Raw genomic sequence first — 18,134 nt, 5'->3', positions numbered from 1 at the left:
AGTAACTGGTAATTCCAATTTTTTTTTTTTTCGGTTTCTGATTCTGAATTCTTTTTTCTAATTCTGGATTAAAAAAAAAAAAAAAATCTCAAATCTTACAATTCAGACTTTATATAATAAAAGTGTTTGCAATGCTGTCTTTTTTCTTAGAATTTTGAGTTTGTATCTTGCAATTATAATTTTCGAATTCTGTCCAAATTTTGAGATTAAAATTTGCAATAACCATTTTTATTCTTTTATCCCGTAGCAGAAATGTGCTTGCATACGATAGTGAACTACAATATTTTTAATGCACAAAATACCTTATTGTATAAAAATATTCTCTCACTTTTTTGGTTCCTGTCACATCCATATAGTGGCACAATCCGTGTTTGAACAGACATTTCACTTGAGTTATACCACAACTAATTGATTCACTAAGTGCAAATATTGTATTTAGCATTTTATTATTGTCTTTTAAATGTTTTTTGTTTGACGGGGGTCAGTTGTGACTGAGACAGAGGTGTGGATCACAGCAGGTCATTGATGAACCCGTGTGTTCCATTAGAACCTATTTTTGGTTCTATGAGGGAAATCCTGCAGTGGTTTCGAGGCATTAAGCAACTGTTTTATTGTGACTACTACCTAACCTTCATCAACTTTCTGGCAATATCTCAATTCACCCAAAATGATGTGACAGGTGGCAGACAGGCATAAGAAGATCTTTCTCACAATACTTCAATATATCTGTTCAGTGAAGCACTTTCCAGTCTGTGAGCAACATGTTTAATGACGTTTTGCACATAATTATTTAATCATATTTGTTAGTAGTAGCATTGCAGTGGTCGGTGTGGACTTGGTTTTTGTGTTTGATAAAAGCATTCTGAAATAATGTTGTTTCTGTGTTTTGCATTATTACTGACATAATTGATTATGACACAAAAATGTTGTATAAAGCTCGTTTTTTGAGACTCTGAGGTTTACAGACCCTTTTTGCTGGAATGTAGCAATGTCTTCTCTCCAGTCCAAGGGTCAAGCTTGCATAGACCCTTCATAAGAGTTTCATGAATGGATTTTTTACAGCATGATCCAAGCGGACAGTGAGCAAGTTTCTCTTCACACACACACGACAAATGCCGTGAATTGGGTTTTTAACTTTTCTTGAAACTTTTATTTAGAGAAACCAGGTCTTTAACAAGAAAGGCCACAATCGGTGATAATACAAACCCTCAAAAATAAAAATGCATGACAACTGGATTCATTTGGATTCTAATAATGCATATTTAGTCCAAACCTCTCAAAACCAGTGTTCTATGTATGAAACTTATATCATAAACATCCACAAAATATGCATTTAACTTAAAACTGTGGAACAAAATGAGAAGTTTTGGCAAATGCGGAGTGTGTTTTGTGAGCAAACTCTAACTATGCTGTTAAATAGACAGATCAACAGCTCTGGCCTGTGATTTCCTAAAACAGCCATAAAATACGCATGAATTAATATAACACATGCTCAGAATTACTCAAGCAGTTTACTCACATCCACACCCCTTTACTACGTGAATACAGTTTAACATTCATTCACAGTCTTACTCTACAAACAAAAAAATGGGTTTATGAAAAAAAATAAAAAATCAAGTACTGAAACAGCTTTAATAATAATAATAATAAAAAAAACACTTCCATAAAACATAACTGAGCTTCCACTAGATGCAATACCATTTTAAAACCGTGGAAGACAATAAGGCATCTGATGAAGACTAATAAAACAAAAATGAAAAATAATTCCCTGAATTAAAACAAAGTGCCCAAAAATCATTTTTACGATTACTGGTCTTATTCCCCTGCAAAATCCTCTTCAGTTGCATATATTGAGACTGTCATGATGTTATATTCACACGACCACTTACACTAAATTACTCTTATTTATATTCACCCCAGTGTTTACAATTAAAGTTGCACTGGTAAAACCACCAGACAAGATATATACTGTAATTTAACCTCAGTTTATTGAGGTGTAAAACTGATTGCACCAGGCAATTTACATCAAACTTAAATTAAACTATGCATTTTATCTAGATCTTTGGTTAGAGGTTACAAAACTGATAATAATATAGAAATAAATCTTTTAAGAGAAGCACACAATCTTTGTCTAAAATAATCGAATGAACTGGCACAGGTGAGAATAAGACTGCAGATGTAGTTACATCAGTTGACCACAAGGTGCCACTACCTCAAAATGCATGCGTCACAATAGACAACAAAGTTGCAGTACCAATCAGAAAACCATTTCAAACGTATCATTTCAAACTCCATCATCAATGTCGACCTTCTGTGCTGTGACAAAGAAGCACTGTCTGCATTTATTTTACTGTACCTCACAACAGTAACAGTTTCAGCTACATCTTCATGCAATGCAGAAATGCACATTAAATTAACGTTTGGTACAGTAAATCAGATAAGTGTGATTATACATTATATTCACAAAACAAAACAAAAAACTCTTAAATCTACTATTTCCAGCCTGTAGCTTCAAAACAATCTTCATTACTTGTATAGTCATTGGTTAATTCTCTAAAACATTCTCCAGGACTGATGACAAAAGGTGAATAGCAAATGCCCTGTTCACTAATTATCTGCTTAAACTTGAGGCCATTATGACCTATAATTTACTGAATAAGACCATCTGACCCCGACCGACATCAGTCAGATCTGCTGCATGACACTTCCCGCATACTTTCCAAAATCCTCTAATGCTCCTTCGCCAACTTCCTCAATCTTCCGATTCCAGCACATCACCTAAGAATGCTTACTTTCTCTCTGATTTAAAAAGGTTTTTATTTGAATTTAAGCCATCCGTTTAGCAGCGACCAATGATTATGACATTGCTTTAGTCCTCATATCCTGTCCCTACATCCCCACATTCAATCTTCTCGTCCACAAACATGCGCTTCCTGTCCGTTGGGTCTCATGTGGCCAGCAGGTTATCATCATTTTGTCAACAGCACATCAACACTATCTTTGGTAGGGCACATTAGGAGTCATTTTGTATTTAATCTAAAATATAATAACATAAAATAAATCCCCAATCCCACTAGTTTCTCAGTTTCTGGACACTTAGTAAATTTAAAAAACAAATAAGACTCTTAGTAAAATAAAATAAAAATCCCCCACATAAATTAAAACAAACAGAAATATGTACAAACCACAGCATCCAACAATTAAATAAAAAAACAAATCTGATTTTCACGTTTGCATCTTTCACAAGAGGTAAAAGAACAGAGAACATGGGAAACAACTGAAAGTGTGAAAGAGGGTGGATGGGTAAATTTGGCACCTGAGGTGCATTCTGGGAGCTCAGTGCTCTCCTTTGAGTTTCTGAGACTGGGTGTGTGTTCATTACACACAGTGAGCACTAGAGGCAGCAGTGCTACAGTTCCTTCTCATAACATGCTGGTTTTATCCAGGGCCACCCGTCGCTCTCATGGCCTCCTCCAGTTTCTCTCTGTAGGCATTGTAGCGTCTGGTTATCGAGCTCATCTGGTCCTGTTCCTCTTTATCCAAAATACGGAGGAAGTTCTGCAGCTCGGGGATGGAAAAGGCGTCCCACTGATGAACGAGAGGAAGATTTGTGTCATGATTGCTTATTTTTATTAATGTACGATTCAGATAGGAACCAAAATTAAATGCTCACCAGGACTTCACCAGTCTGCTGCTCCTTCAGGACGAAGCTGAGTGTGTCTGTGCTGGGTCCCGCCACCAGACGCAGGAAGAGAGGGTGTTCTTCCTCTGAGAGCTTACAGGTGTACACTGCACACACACACACACAAAAGACACAACACACACTATTGTTATCACACACTTCACTCACATAGCAAAAATCAATACTATCAGGCAAGAATAAAGGCACACCAAAGACGATAATTCATAAATGATATCTATAAAGTTTTGATAATTGTTCTAATTCTATAAGAATAGCGAGTCCACATTCAAATGATATTGTTCTTGCTATTGTACTAACTTTTTCTAGCTGATGAATGATAAAAACACAGGCAATCCACTCGACTTTAACGAGTTTGAGGATTTAAAGCAGACGACAAAAAATGCAGTGTGCGCTTACAATAAACAATATTTTCATGCGGTACTCTTTAATAAAGTCCTGACACACCACAAAGAGGAAGACACACCAAACAACATCACCACTGAATGTCAATTCTAATGCCAAAATTTAGAGCTGAAACAACGAATCGAATTAATCGATTAAAATCGATTATTAAAATAGTTGTCAACTAATTTAGTCATCGATTCGTTGCTAAATAACTTTTATTTGCCGTAAGCGGCTCATTTCGTGCATATTTCAAATCTGCGGTGACCAAAGTGTGGCAGTAATGAGCCACCGGAGGTTTTACTCAGCCAGTACAACAGGAGAAGTAGCGAATAGCCAATAGCTGGCCTTGTTTTATGTCACGTGCTTCCCGAGCAGCGTCTCTGCAGCCATAGACATCATATGATGTCTATGTCTGCAGCATTCAGCGTGATGTGGGAGTACTTTACATTGAGCCTTTGAAAAAGAAGAGTAACCTGTAAACTCTGCACTACTGCACTGTTTAAGGGGACGTTCACATATCGCGTATTTTGCGCGCTCAAGTTCGTTATTTCCAACACCGCATCGAGTTAAAAACATTTAAACTTTTCAGAATGCCGCAACCGCACCTCGGGTCATGTGACAAGAACTAACCAATCAGCTTCATCCTTTCCCGTAACAACGTTAAAAGCTCAGTCAAGATGAAAGGAACAGCTGATCATAGTTGTATATGGATTTCCATTTTGAAATAAATTTAGTAGCAGAGCTACTGCAAGCGATTTTTTGAGCTGCAAATCCATTTATCCTTTGCTGAAATTTCCGCGTCTTCAAGGAGAGAGCACGTCATGGTTGCTTAGCAAAGGCAGACGCCTCAGGGGCGCTTCTGCGCGAGCGCTTTGGAAAGAAGGAGAAAGCGGTGCGCCTAGCGTTTTCCACGCGTTTTTAGGCGCGATTTGTGAACTGCCCCTAAGACTTTCATTTGTGCAGATTCTCCAGTACAATGTTGTTTGCAAATGTTTAGTCGTAAAAGCTGATAACATTGCTTTTTAACAGTTAACATTTAAAGCTTTACAAACATGTTCTGTGATCAGTTTGTCGTTTACCAGTTCAAAATTCAGTCGTGCAGCCTAATTATGACTGAATGAGAGAGGTAAATGTAGATATTTGAAATGCACTTTTTTTTTTCTAAGTATTCACTGCTCTTTTTCACACAGCAGGTTTTTTGTGTGTGTCCTATTTTTTTTTCTGGACAACCTTCTGATGGATTTTACTTTAAATTGTGAGTTCCATTCAGGTTTCATGCCATTGGCACTTTTTTTGAAGGATTGTTTACAATTTCACAGCAAAAGCTATAAAGCTGTTTCCCAGTAAATAATAAAATACAATGCACTGCAATTTTATTCTGTTTTATCCTTATTCTTCGTGAAAATATGTTCTGAAAGATTCCTTAAGCTTTGTTTAGGATGTTAAACTACTTTAGGAGCTCTAAGGACTGCTATGGTGAAAACATTATTTGAAATCTCCTTGTAAAATTTGCTAGAGTATGGGTCAGTGTTCTGATTGCAGAAGAGTTCTACAAAAGAATTACTAACACAATAAAACAACTCCAGGTATATTTTTGATGAGGATATGACAGTGCAAAATGGTTAAAATCTCTTAAATATATGCTGAATGATAAAGACCATTTATTAATAATTTACTTGGGGAAAAAATGGAAAAAACTAAAATATAAGTACATAAACCGATTAATCGATTAATCGTAAAAATAATCGACAGATTAATCGATTATCAAAATAATCGTTAGTTGCAGCCCTACCAAAATTCACAGCAAAAACAAACTTTAAGCACAAAAAAGGAAGCGCACAACCTCATATCAGGAACAAAAGGTAATTTTCTGAAACTACAGTGTTTACTCAAGCATTAAGGGAGATTTTCCTCCACCTAGTGTGCAAAAGTCCACAGACCTGCATTTCTTCATTCTTAAGGAATCTCTCATCTCACTTCCTGTTTAATGGGGGCTTCCTTCTGCCTCCAGCAGCGGTTAATCAGAACAAGAAGAGCCGTTATTATGTCTACACGAATGCGGTTGATTCATGGTCTTTTATATGCCGCGCCGCTGTGATATCGCACATGAGGGTCTGTCTGTTTCTGTAATGAGCTCTGAGCTGGGAGTTTATCAGCGCCTGAACTGTAGCATTTCTTGAAGTTGTCTAGACGGGCTGTTTAAGAGCCCCATTACATGCATGAAAACCAGCTGTGAAACGCAGCCCAAACACAAAGTGTCACATATCCGTCTCCTAGTGTGTGCTGGAGATCTCTCACGGTGGCCTCAGCAAATATTCACTCTCCTACAGAATTGCTCCCCATAGGACTACGATGCTCAGTTCATGCAATAAATCAAGTAGAAGTGCCATTCAGTGTGACTGATTAGCCTCACCACGGCAACAGAAAGAGTTTGCAGTCTTATTTTTGCATTTGGATCAGTTAAAAAATGCAGTACATTAAAATAATTACATTAGACAGTAGTCTAAAGAATATACTCAAATACAATCTTGACCAAAAAAATTATAAAATACCGACAAATAAATAAAAAATAGCATGGATAAATGAATAATTGTGGGATTTACTTAAAAGTAATTTTATAAATTAATTCCTTTTTTAAATAAGGTAGTTTCAAGATTTTTTTTTCAATGATAAAGTTCGATGTTGAGTCATTTTGTTTTACATTTGCAGTCTGAATTGAATAAGATTTCTTTTTTAAGTCTGGATAAAGCAATAAATCAGGCAGTAGTGGAAATCTGACTTTGCAGTAATTGTTTTGTATTTCAAAGTGCAGTATGTTCAAATAATATTATATGGATTACATTATATGGACTTTGGAAAGTGCAGTATATATAAACAAGTACATTGTACAGCACTATAGAGAATATGAAATAAAGAATTGTATTTATTATATAGAAAATATATACAGAAAACCAAAAACAATTAAGAAGAAACAATAAGAAATCATAAAGATGTATCTACTGATTAATGGATTTAAAGGACAGATTAAAAAAAAAATTAAATAAGGTCATATCCAGATTCCTCCCCATGATAATGCCTGATGTTTAAGCCATTTAGTTTTAGATTTGTAGTCTGAAAATGTAATGCTGCATAAAGAAAAATAATACAAAGTCAAGACTTCTTTCTATAAATTTTTGTATGCAAAAAAAAAAATGCAGAGCAGTCTAGTCTAATTCACAAATGAATGACTCTTATGAGTCGGATCTTTTAATGATTCATTTCTTTCACATAAGCCAGAGCACATTCCAGTCCAGCGCATACTGTTAATTACGAAAGCAGGTACTTAAAATCACTGAGCCATATGTGTGTATGGTTTCCTGCTGTGTGTGTGTGTGATGTCAGCGGGGGCTCAGACAGTGGCCGGGGTCCGTCAAAGCAGTGAGATGGATTACAAACATTGACATTTTTAGAGCAAAACCAATGCTGAGCGTCTTCATGATCCACTGTTTGATGTATAAAGCCAAAGAACTATTCAAAATCAATATACACTACTAGTAAACTCAGTAGTCGACTGTCCTGACCCATCCCCAGCGCAGAAGATCCCTGTATGGCATTGAAATGTGGGGAACGAGGCTGGTTAGTATCTGCCAATAGCATTTAACAGGTTTCCATCAGCTGTTGTGTATCTGTGTTTACTACGCTAGCATGGTGTATTCTTGGCACATACGTGCACATAGACTAACAGGCCTGTCCTGAATGTTTGAGTGCGTCCGTAAATACACACGTGTTCCCCAAATTGACCTATTTTAGGAATACATCTGGTCCTGGCAGAACACGTACTGTATACACTAGGGGACCCCGAGTTATTACTGTACACACACACACACACGTGATGCATTTCTGAATCTCACCTTGGTCTTCTCTGCTGAAGCGTTTGCACAAGGCGAACTTGGCGGGGTTGTCGGCCACGGTGAACTTTCTCAGCAGCGCTTCGATCACCTGCCGCACAGTGTTGGTGCTACTGATGTGCAGGGTGTTTATGGAGCCACGCGGAAGGTAAAATGCCTCCTGACCTTTGACCCCACCTACCCCACCTCCTTTCACTGTGATGGGCCTCCGCAGGTCCAACTGCACCTTGATGAAGCCTGTGTACATGCCGTTAGTATTCTACAGCACAGAGACAGAGGAAAGACAAAGACAGACATTATGATACATTATAACAGCAAAGAAATAATCAACTGTCGCTAAAAACCGTATTTTCCGGACTATAAGTCGCACTTTTTTCATAGTTTGGATGGTCCTGCGACTTATAGTCAGGTGCGAAATATATATCAAAATTAATTTGACATGAACCGAGAGAAAACATTACCGTCTACAGCCATGAGAGGGCCCTCTATTTTGCTCAGTGCTCCTGTAGTCTACACTGAAGACATATAGCGCCCTCTCGCGGCTGTAGACGGTAATGTTTTCTCTTGGTTCTTGGTTCTAAATAAATGTGACTTATAGTCTAGTGCGACTTATATATGTTTTTTTTCCTCATCATGACGTATTTTTGAACTGATGTGACTTATACTTAGGTGCGACTTATAGTACGAAAAATACGGTAAGTGTTTTTTTTTTCAAGTGAGCAGCAGTTTAGTTTGAGAAAATGCTACATTGATTTTTTTTGGACATTTCTGGACAACTATCAAATATTTATTTATTTTTTTAGATTTCCACTCTAAAGTAATTTTCTGAAAGCCTGATTGATTTCAGCGAATCGTTTCCTTTCAGGTAGTTCATTTAAATGAACCGATTCAAAACACTGATTCATTTGTTCAGTTGTCAGTCCACTGGAAGTCTTTTTTTATTTTTTAGAAAAATACTTAAAAATAAATGTTTTAATTCAGTTCGACATGTTTTATTACAGTGTATATTTTTATATATATTTTAGTTGCATTTAAAGTAAATTTGTGGGTCAAGTCATGTAAATTTTTATAGCGATTTATACAATACAGATTGTTTCAAAGCAGCTTCACAGTGATTAGAAAATAACAGTATAATATTAAAACAATTATTTAATTATGATACATACAATTTCAGCTAAAAGACCAGTTCTATTATTCAGCTCAATTTAGTTCAATTTTGATTCAATTTACTTATAGACTTTATACAATAGATATTTATATATGTATTTCAATTATGAAATGATTACATAATAAAAAAAACACAATATGTCATGATTCAACAATTTAATTTAATGATGATTCAATTAGTTCTACTCTGACAAATAAATACAGTTTTGGTTTTATGAATAAGACACTTCAATAACTGTTTTAAAGGTTAAAATGTGTCGTTAACCATTTTTTAAGAACCTCAACTTCAGTTAAACTGCTTAAAATGTCAAGTAGCTTGTAGTTTGGCAAGCTTCAGTTTCAAAGCAGTTTCCTAAAGGCTGTTGAACACATCTTGCTGTGGTATCTGACTCAGTCCAGATGGAGCTCAGATGAGCTTCTTCTGTCTATAAGCTCATTATTTCAAATGGTAGCCGTGTCTGCAGGCTACAGGCGAGACACAGGGGGGTGTAATTTCAGCTCAAAAACCTCCACCACACTGACACACAACCCCGCTGAAACACAAGCCTTACACTTAATGATCCAAGACACCATGGACCCTTAATGAGTAGAAGCTCACATACACTAATACAAAGCATTTGTGTCATGGTGGCTCAGTCAAGTCCAGACAACACACCTCTCTTGAAATATGTCTTTTCAGAGATCAGTATTAGTTAAAGAACTAGTATTATACAGACAGAAACAGTCCTGTGATAAGCAGCTAGGCTTTGGACAAAGGTACAGTGGTCAAGTCTGATGTTTTGGCAACACAATCCTTGTGGCTGTCATCCATTAGAGTATGTTTTTTATGTCTTTACCATTTGATGGTGATAAAGCTTTTTACTAAAGTTATAATCATAAATAATTCTGATCCTATCAAGTTTAACAAATTAGCCTGCTTTTAGTAATCCATTTAGTTTGGGGTCATACAGGGTTTTGGGGTCTGTAACATCACAATATGATTTCATGTTTTAAGGTTTTTTTTCATCATGTGAAATGTTTTTCAAAATATTTACCAGTATATTAAAAACATTTTTTAATATATAATACACACACACACACACACACACACACACACACACACACACACACATATATATAGATACATACACATATATAGATACATACACATATATACACATATATACAGGTCCTTCTCAAATAATTAGCATATTGTGATAAAGTTCATTATTTTCCATAATGTAATGATAAAAATTAAACTTTCATATATTTTAGATTCATTGCACACCAACTGAAATATTGCAGGTCTTTTATTGTTTTAATACTGATGATTTTGGCATACAGCTCATGAAAACCCAAAATTCCTATCTAAAAAAATTAGCATATTTCATCCGACCAATACAAGAAAAGTGTTTTTAATACAAAAAAAGTCAACCTTCAGATAATTATGTTGAGTTATGCACTCAATACTTGGTCGGGAATCCTTTTGCAGAAATGACTGCTTCAATGCGGCGTGGCATGGAGGCAATCAGCCTGTGGCACTGCTCAGGTGTTATGGAGGCCCAGGATGCTTCGATAGCGGCCTTAAGCTCATCCAGAGTGGTGGGTCTTGCTTCTCTTAACTTTCTCTTCACAATATCACACAGATTCTCTATGGGGTTCAGGTCAGGAGAGTTGGCAGGCCAATTGAGCACAGTAATACCATGGTCAGTAAACCATTTACCAGTGGTTTTGGCACTGTGAGCAGGTGCCAGGTCGTGCTGAAAAACGAAATCTTCATCTCCATAAAGCTTTTTAGCAGATGGAAGCATGAAGTGCTCCAAAATCTCCTGATAGCTAGCTGCATTGACCCTGCCCTTGATAAAACACAGTGGACCAACACCAGCAGCTGACATGGCACCCCAGACCATCACTGACTGTGGGTACTTGACACTGGACTTCAGGCATTTTGGCATTTCCTTCTCCCCAGTCTTCCTCCAGACTCTGGCACCTTGATTTCCCAATGACATGCAAAATTTGCTTTCATCCGAAAAAAGTACTTTGGACCACTGAGCAACAGTCCAGTGCTGCTTCTCTGTAGCCCATTTCCTGCACACGCCTGTGCACGGTGGCTCTGGATGTTTCTACTCCTGACTCAGTCCACTGCTTCCTCAGGTCCCCCAAGGTCTGGAATCGGTCCTTCTCCACAATCTTCCTCAGGGTCCGGTCACCTCTTCTCGTTGTGCAGCGTTTTTTGCCGCACTTTTTCCTTCCCACAAACCTCCCACTGAGGTGCCTTGATACAGCACTCTGGGAACAGCCTATTTGTTCATTAATTTATTTCTGTGACTTACCCTCTCGCAGGTCGGCAGTCTTACCCATGATTGCGGTTTTGAGTAATGAACCAGGCTGGGAGTTTTGAAAAGCCTCAGGAATCTTTTGCAGGTGTTTAGAGTTAATTAGTTGATTCAGATGATTAGGTTAATAGCTCGTTTAGAGAACCTTTTCATGATATGCTAATTTTTTGAGATAGGATTTTTGGGTTTTCATGAGCTGTATGCCAAAATCATCAGTATTAAAACAATAAAAGACCTGAAATATTTCATTTGGTGTGCAATGAATCTAAAATATATGAAAGTTTAATTTTTATCATTACATTATGGAAAATAATGAACTTTATCACAATATGCTAATTTTTTTAGAAGGACCTGTATGTATGTATGTATGTATGTATGTATGTATGTATATATATATATATATATATATATATATATATATATATATATATATATATATATATATATATATATATATATACACACACACACACACACACACACACGTATATATATATATACACACATATACACATATACATATATATATATATATATATATATATACACATTTATATATTATACACAATCAGTAAAAACTCCTGAATTTTATTTCTGGCGGAATTCATTTGCTGACAAAACCTTCTGTTCAAAAACAATGTGGATAGACTTTTGAATTCTGAAAATTATAAGCAATTAGATTTATGAGTGATTCATTTTTATTGGTCTATTAGTGGATGATGAAGGTTGGCCATTAACTCACCAGTGTCATTTTAAAGTGGTCACGTGACTTTGTGTTGTACTGCTCAACCTTCTGTCTGATGTCCTCACAAGTGAGATGAGTGCGCAGCTCTTTCTCTTTCTCCACATCCTGAAACACAGACAGTGAATAGAAGAATTTAGCAAGCAGAAAGGTCAGCCTCACAGCTCGTTTTGACAGCAGAAGAAGTACGACTCCAGAACTGCTGAATTATGAAGCCATTCAAATCAAAGGCTTCTCTGTCATGAGCCTGTTTCTGATGCGGGGGCCCAAAACACCCACATATACACCCTCCTAACTCATGACATCCACGTGTCAAATTCAGATAATCGCTATACTTCTCAGATGACGCATGCAGAATACCCTTCAGGTAAACAAATAACAGCATTTTCAATGTTTTTATCTGATGCATTATCTAATATTTAAATGCATCTTGTTCTTTGACATTCAATTACATGACAATTACAAGATCCCTTTAAGTGGTTATAATAGTGCACTTTCCTGGAACAATACAGCTCTTAAAAGCTACCACCAACCGAATATTATATGAAACGTGTGCAGTGCACTTTGGTCTTACATGGTCATATCACCAAGAAGCTGATCCGCTTTCATGAGCACTCTAAGCTCAAAACAAAAGCATAGATCCCCTTATAAGGGAACAGTCCTGGGCTGAACGTGACAACACGTTGACGGACAAGGCTGTCTTAACTAACAGTCCAGAGGCTGAATATTGTGAACTGTTAAAGACAGTCGTGATTTCCCTCCTGCACGGGCCAAGACTGACTGGAGTGTTTGCAATAACAGGAGGTTCTGTGTTGCGCTCATTGTTATTGAACATTACAGTGAATGACTCACACTGTTTCCATGCCTCGAAAACATCTACTTAAAGGCTAAACACCTTTTTGAATTCCTAAGTTTATAATAAAGCCCTAAATCTCTGACAATAAACATATTTCCATTACTTTGCTGCTGTTGTATTAATGATACAATAGTACTACTACACATTTTCAAAAACATGATATAATAATTGTATTATTCTTTCTACACTAGGTTCAGACTTGCATTATGATAACTGACAACTAAATACCTCTAAATAAATGACTATATGTAAAGTTTCTAATTCTCAGAGACGGTTTTTCCCATGCTGAATGTAAGCATGCTAAAGTGCAGTACACTAAAGCCCTCTCCTGTATATAAACCGATCATTAAAGCAACGCCAATAAAACGTATAACAAAAAACAAAATCTACTTAAACTCACTAATGAGACTAGTCAACTATCCTGAAGTTAGTATGGAAGAACTGTCCATTTGCTCATAAATCCATTCCTGTGCTACTTTGCTTTAGTAAGGGTTAGTTACATCCTTAACCTGGCCTTAGCACACTTATAGCACTGAATGGGGCAATGCTAAACAGGTTAACCCAGTACCAGCTGCTTAACTAGTGCATCACCTAGATATCTAGACTGTTTGGACAGGTGGCTTATGATACTGAAGAGAAAATAAAGTTTGAATAATACATAAAACCTATGTCTATATTGTTCTCACAACCAACCTTATCTAAATGAGACCTTATGATAAGACAAATCTTCTATGAACAAGATTAATCTTTCCAATACTTTGGATGTGCCAACTGTCACACCAACAGGGTCATTAGCTGAAATATTTCACAAGCACAAATGCAAATAAACAACACTCCCAGACTTTCCTATAAAGGATTCTGTCATGTGTTCAGATCAGACCAATTAACTACAAGCTGAGAGCCCATTAAATCCCTGTTCACCACAATAAAAGCTAGTGAGAGCTTTGTTAACCAGGGGCCAAGAGCATCTCAGCAGGGCCTTTTGAGATGTTGAGTGCATGTAAGGAATTGCAGCTCACCACATCAGCTTTGCCGCCTATAGGTTCAGTGATGTGGCTTTCATCTGTTCTCTGAGTGTTGTTCATTAGCCAAGCTAAAATATGCATGCCAGTCCTGTAAACTTTGATTGGTGCCCACAGAGTAAAAGTGAGACTTAATGCCCCAACAAGGTCTTTTATCAATGTAGTCCAACCAGAGTTACTGTTTATCTGTCTTTGTCAAGGAACTGCTGACGTAATGCTTGGGAAAATAGACACCACGAGCAACCTTTAAAGAACTAAACCAGGAAGGACAGGGTTAACACGGATGCCTCTACACAACAGAGCGTGAAAAAGGCAAAATAAACACCAGCCTGATGAGGTAATGTGACAGAAAAAGCAGCTCTACTTCCCTTGCTGTGAGAGATCTTGTGTCCTTGTTCTCATGTGGAGCAACACATTGAAAGAGGACAGGGAACAAGAAGAACAGGTTAAAGGTATCCTTAAGGTCCGACCAGACCGTCTCTACTTGGTGAGAGATAAATCAAGTGTATTTTGAAGGAAAATTAGTCAAAACATCTAATGAAGAAAGTAAACTGCACTGTGTAGGCCCCATGGTGTCCTTGGTGAGTGGTTAAGCAAAACCGGAGGGTGTGGTGTGTGGTAATGTCAGGGGTTTTGTTCCTCATTTTGAATCATGTGCTAGCTGAGTTCTGTCACACTTGGTGGTCATGACATACTCAACATAAAGGGAGCAGGACACATGTGGTGTGACCAGACTGGTTTTTTAGCTCTTGACTAATGCGGATAAAGCACTTGATATCATCTGCGCTACTAAAAGAAGAGTTAAACGATCTTGACGATCAGACAAATTCCAAAAGGTTCTGCCTACAAGACAATCGAAAGTCAACCTGCTTTTTATTTTAAGCTAAACTTTTGCAGGGGATTTCTGAGCACGCCTATAATGACCGCAAAACATTTTGCTTGCCAATGTACGTTGATCGGCAAGCCTTAATAAAACTCCCCCTTCTTATTCCCCGTACCCCCCACAGGAAGTCCCTGGCCACCACACCTTTCCTCCCCAGCACATTCCTCAGCTAATGGAGTTGCTGCAGCAAGCAGTAGAAAAGGTCAATATCCTTTTGCAAACCAAAAACTGTACTCCAGTGACTGGGTGATTGTCTGACAACTAAAGGCATAAAAATGACCTTTCTGTGTGGCATCCTACTCAGCAGGACGGTGGGCAGACCAAACTGCATGATGTGATTGTAGAAGTCAAAACACAAAAAATCATGGCCAACAAGAGTACAGAAATGAAAACCACCAAGCAACTTGTTGCAAGCTTGGTGAACACTCGTCGACTTGTCACATCACTAAAAACACTTCATTCATGTTATAAAACAAAAATATTGTTATATTCTGGAATCTTCTCTTTTAACTTTTGGATTTAAAAGTTGAAGGGCTAGTTCACCCAAACATTTCCATGATTTACTCACCCTCAAGTCATCCTAGGTGTATATGACTCCAAGCTTTATAAATGGCAGTGAACGGGTGATATTCAATAGTTTATTGGACTTTCAATAGAAGTCCAATAAACTGCACCAATCCATCATGAAAAAAGTGCTCCATACAGCTCCGGGGAGTTTTAATAAAGACCTCCTGAAGCTAATCAAAACATTTTTGTAAGAAAAATATTAAGCCATCCTAGGTCTATATGACATCCTAGGTGAGAGTTTGACTGCTAACCCTAGGGTAGTGGGTTCCAGTCTCAGGCCGGCAATACCACGATTTAGGTGCCCTTGAGCAAGTCATTGAACCCCCAACTGCTCCCCGGGCGCCGCAGCATGAATGGATACCCACTGCTCCGGGTGTGTGTTCACTGCTGTGTGTGTGCACTTTGGACGGGTTAAATGCAGAGCACGAATTTGGAGTATGGCTTACCATACTTGGCTGTGTGTCACTTCACTTCACTTTGAGTGACTTTGAGTTGCATTACTCAAGGCCCAGGTACGTTTCACCTTTCACGTTCCATTCTGTCTTTTTCACAGAAATGCAGCTTTCAAAGTATACTCAGCCGCAGATTCAGTCTCAAATTTTACCTCACACCAGAGGTGTTGCACACAGACCGACTGCGTGGTAGCAATAATTGGGCTGCACGTGGACTGTGTGCACGGACTTCTGCGGACACTTCTGATGATGAAAACTGTGTCACAAGGACAATGCGCACACAGCCGTAGAATGTGGACAGCCGAAGTACACTTTGGGCTTAACAATCCCTGTTTTGCCTCTTCAAATCTCTGCCAGTCGTAGTAAGATACTGATCCACAATGGCATCAGTGTTGTATACTGAAACTAAGAATAACCTGTTTTGCTCAACTGATATTTTGGTACTTTCGCAAACAGCATAATTCATGAGGTTATATAACCATAGTGGTCTATGACTCAGGGGACCTTTCGTTATGAGTTCTATAACATCACCTCACATGGGAATGTACACATATGCTCATTACGCCAAACAGTCATTGTCCATTAACCCTCAATATTCTCCAAACTTCAACCTAGTTTCATAGCTCTGTTTATGTCTACAAGGAGTGCCAAGGGAACAATAAAAAGTACCGTAATGTATATTACGCAACCCAGGCGTGCTTAAACGTCACTAGAGCCCATTTCACACTGCACGTCAGACCCGGCATTTTGCCGGAACATTGCCGGGTCACCTTCTGTGTGAAAGCAACCACGTCCCGGGATTGATTCCGGCATTGAACCCGGGTCGGGGACCTAGTAACATTGCCGGGTTCAACCCGGGACGAGCGCTGTGTGAACAAAAGCCAGATCTAATGCAGTGTGGAAGTGATGACGCACGTTATCGCGTGACTCCTTTACCGGCTGTTTTGAAGGATGTTCGTGACGAAAAGATATGTGCGAACTGTAATGAAGCAGAGGTCAGTTAGTTCCTCACTTTCCGCGCTGACGCCAAGATCGTTCGCTTGCTTCAGTGAAAGTATAACGTGCCTAACGTTTTCGACTCGTACATTACACGTCACGCCCTGATGTCACGTGTCGTTACGGGATCTTTACGGGTTGAGTGTGAAAGCACGCACATATCCCGGGTAATCACTGGCAGTGTGAAAGTGCAAAATCTAGCGACCTGGGAACAATTGCCGGAACACTTTACCCGTGTATTTGCCGGAATGGCAGTGTGAAAGGGGCTTAGGTGTTTGTGGAACATAAAAAAAAAAAAAAAAAAGACCTTTAATCGCCACTATTGCTGTCCCCTACAGACAGGCCAACAATAACACAAGAGCCCCACAAGGACACTTGCAACCTGCTTTCATTGGAAAACTTGGCCGATGCCTTCCAGCAATTTCCACCCCGATGTCATAAAGCTCTGCCTGAATAGTCACTTGACTGACAGCTTGGTTTCAAAGAGTTTTCACCAAAGAATTTGTACCATTCTAGACCATTTTTGTAAGTACTTCACAATATTCCCAAGAAGATGTCTCTGTCTGACTTAGGATTTATGGGTAAGCTTAAAGACTATTGATAACATAAGATAAGAGTTAAACCATAAAACTGGGTGTGGTTTGTTTTGATTGCAACTGAAGACATCTCTACTGTAACAAAAAGTCTGTTACTTTTTCCTGCAAAGAAGACTCCTTAAGAAAAATAAGGGCACTTGAGCCCTATACAAACCAAAAGGACTTGTCCTTCCTGCACTGTACAAAGCTAAATACGATCTGGGGTTGATTCTCGCAAAGAGGAAGTGGAGCTGTCTGATGCACCGCTGCGACCCAATTGATCATAACAAACCTGTCAGGCCAGATGGGAGTACTGATCTTCACTGATCTCAGAGACCATTGAAATATAACCTAACTGTATGACGTCGCAGGTCATAATATTCTTAGGAAATCTACCCACTCACACCAGCTCTGGGGAACTGTGAGAAAGAAAGAGGAAAAACTTTTAAACTTTGTGGCTAGTGCTCATCTGTTGTTACTGATTGATGAGATGCCACTCAAAGCTGAAATATACTGTAAAATCACAAGCCAGAAAATATCCAGTGCCAAATCTGATATACTAAGTAATAAATAAATATAGGCCAA

At 38.2% G+C, this 18,134-nt stretch overlaps 1 protein-coding gene across 3 annotated transcripts in view; it reads right to left on the bottom strand.

Moving 5' to 3' along the window:
- Positions 1 to 2,332: 2,332 nt before the first annotated feature.
- The window catches only part of LOC132098681 (ras association domain-containing protein 3-like), a 44,113-nt gene continuing 28,311 nt past the window's right edge, over positions 2,333 to 18,134 (bottom strand). For all 3 annotated transcript variants that reach the window (XM_059504799.1, XM_059504801.1, XM_059504802.1), the window contains 4 exons: positions 12,199 to 12,306; positions 7,978 to 8,233; positions 3,674 to 3,789; positions 2,333 to 3,588 (listed from right to left, as the gene is read on the bottom strand). In XM_059504799.1, coding sequence (XP_059360782.1) covers positions 3,439 to 3,588; positions 3,674 to 3,789; positions 7,978 to 8,233; positions 12,199 to 12,306 — 630 coding nt within the window. In that variant the 3' untranslated portion in view covers positions 2,333 to 3,438. The remainder of the gene's footprint in view (positions 3,589 to 3,673; positions 3,790 to 7,977; positions 8,234 to 12,198; positions 12,307 to 18,134) is intronic.

This window comes from Carassius carassius, chromosome 22 (assembly GCF_963082965.1).
Source record: "Carassius carassius chromosome 22, fCarCar2.1, whole genome shotgun sequence".
NCBI lineage: Eukaryota > Metazoa > Chordata > Actinopteri > Cypriniformes > Cyprinidae > Carassius > Carassius carassius.
This window is presented reverse-complemented; position numbering and strand designations above follow the sequence as displayed.